The 1,716-nt window shown below is 51.8% G+C and overlaps 1 protein-coding gene across 1 annotated transcript in view; it reads right to left on the reverse strand.

The window, feature by feature from the left end:
• Positions 1–1,716, reverse strand: part of LOC130586835 (dnaJ homolog subfamily C member 27-like) — a 17,439-nt gene that overhangs the window by 5,968 nt on the left and 9,755 nt on the right. The window contains exon 4 of the mRNA XM_057387744.1: positions 1,384–1,629. Coding sequence (XP_057243727.1) covers positions 1,384–1,629 — 246 coding nt within the window. The remainder of the gene's footprint in view (positions 1–1,383; positions 1,630–1,716) is intronic.

Consider the following 1,716-nt stretch of genomic DNA (forward strand, 5'->3'; position numbering starts at 1 on the left):
CCCAGGCTTTTTCCAAGAAAATCCCCAACAATCCCAGATCCAGGTCCCGACCCTTCCCCAATCCCATCCCAACAATCCCAAATCCAGCTCCCACCCCTTCCCCATCCCCACCCCACCAATCCCAGCTCATTTTAACGGGATCAGGATGGGAATTCCCATTGACTCTCAACCAATCCCAGCCCATTTTAACGGGATCAGGATGGGAATTCCCATTGACTCTCAACCAATCCCAGCCCATTTTAACGGGATCGGGGCGGGAATTCCCGCTGTCTCTCCACCAATCCTGGACTGTTTTAATGGGATCAGGGCGGGAATTCCTAGGGACTCTCCACCAATCCCAGCCCATTTTAATGGGATCAGGATGGGAATTCCTGTTGTCTCTGCACCAATTCCAGCCCATTTTAATGGGATCGGGGAGGGAATTCCCGTTGTCTCTCCACCAATCCCAGACCATTTTAACGGGTGAGAATTCCCGGTGACTCCCCACCAATCCCAGCCCATTTTAACGGGATCAGGACAGGAATTCCCATTGAATCCCCACCAATCCCGGCCCATTTTAACGGGATCAGGACGGGAATTCCCCTTGTCTCTCCACCAATCCTGGACCATTTTAATGGGTGGAAATTCCCATTGTCTCTGCACCAATCCTAGCCCATTTTAACAGGATCAGGACAGGAATTCCCGTTGAGTCCCCACCAATCCCAGCCCATTTTAATGGTTGGAAATTCCCGTTGACTTCCCAGCAATCCCAGCCCATTTTAACAGGATCAGGATGGGAATTCCCGTTGTCTCTCCACCAATCCCAGCCCATTATAATGGGATCGGGGCAGGAATTCCCGCTGTCTCTCTACCAATCCCGGACCGTTTTAACGGGATCAGGATGGGAATTCCCATTGACTCCTCACCAATCCCGGCCCATTTTAATGGGATCAGGACGGGAATTCTGTTGACTCCCCACCAATCCCGGCCCGTTTTAATGGGTGGGAATTCCCATTGTCTCTCTCTACCAATCCCGGACCATTTTAACGGGATCAGGACGGGAATTCCCATTGACTCCCCACCAATCCTGGCCCGTTTTAACAGGTGGGAATTCCCATTGATTTCCCACCAATCCCAGACCGTTTTAATGGATGGGAATTCCCGTTGACTCTGCACCAATCCCGGCCCATTTTAACGGGTGGGAATTCGCGGTGTCTCTCCACCAATCCCAGCCCATTTTAATGGGATCTGGGCGAAAATTCCCATTGACTCTCTCCACTAATCCCAGCCCATTTTAATGGGATCAGGATGGGAATTCCGTTGTCTCTCCACCAATTCCAGCCCATTTTAACGGGATTTGGGCAGGAATTCCTGTTGTCTCCCCACCAATCCCAGCCCATTTTAACGGGATTGGGGCAGGAATTCTCCACCAATCCCAGCCCATTTTAACGGGATCGGGGCGGGAATTCTGCACCAATCCCGGACCTTGTTGGCGCAGACAACGAAGACGACGTTGTCCATGTTGCCATGGGGCCCCAGCTCCTGTTTCATCTCGGCCAACCAGGAGTCGAGCGAGTCGAAGGATTCCTTGGAGCCCACGTCGTACACCAGCAGCACCCCCTGCGTGTCCTTGTAGAACTCGTTCCGCACCTGCCGGGATGAGAGATGGGGTTTGGGGGAGGAAATGGGGAAAAAAAAATAAAAATTCCCAGGAAAAAAGGGAAAAAGTTAAAAAAA

Source organism: Malurus melanocephalus, unplaced genomic scaffold (genome assembly GCF_030028575.1).
Source record: "Malurus melanocephalus ecotype Western Australia unplaced genomic scaffold, MMel_1.1 scaffold_1335, whole genome shotgun sequence".
In the NCBI taxonomy this organism is placed as follows: domain Eukaryota; kingdom Metazoa; phylum Chordata; class Aves; order Passeriformes; family Maluridae; genus Malurus; species Malurus melanocephalus.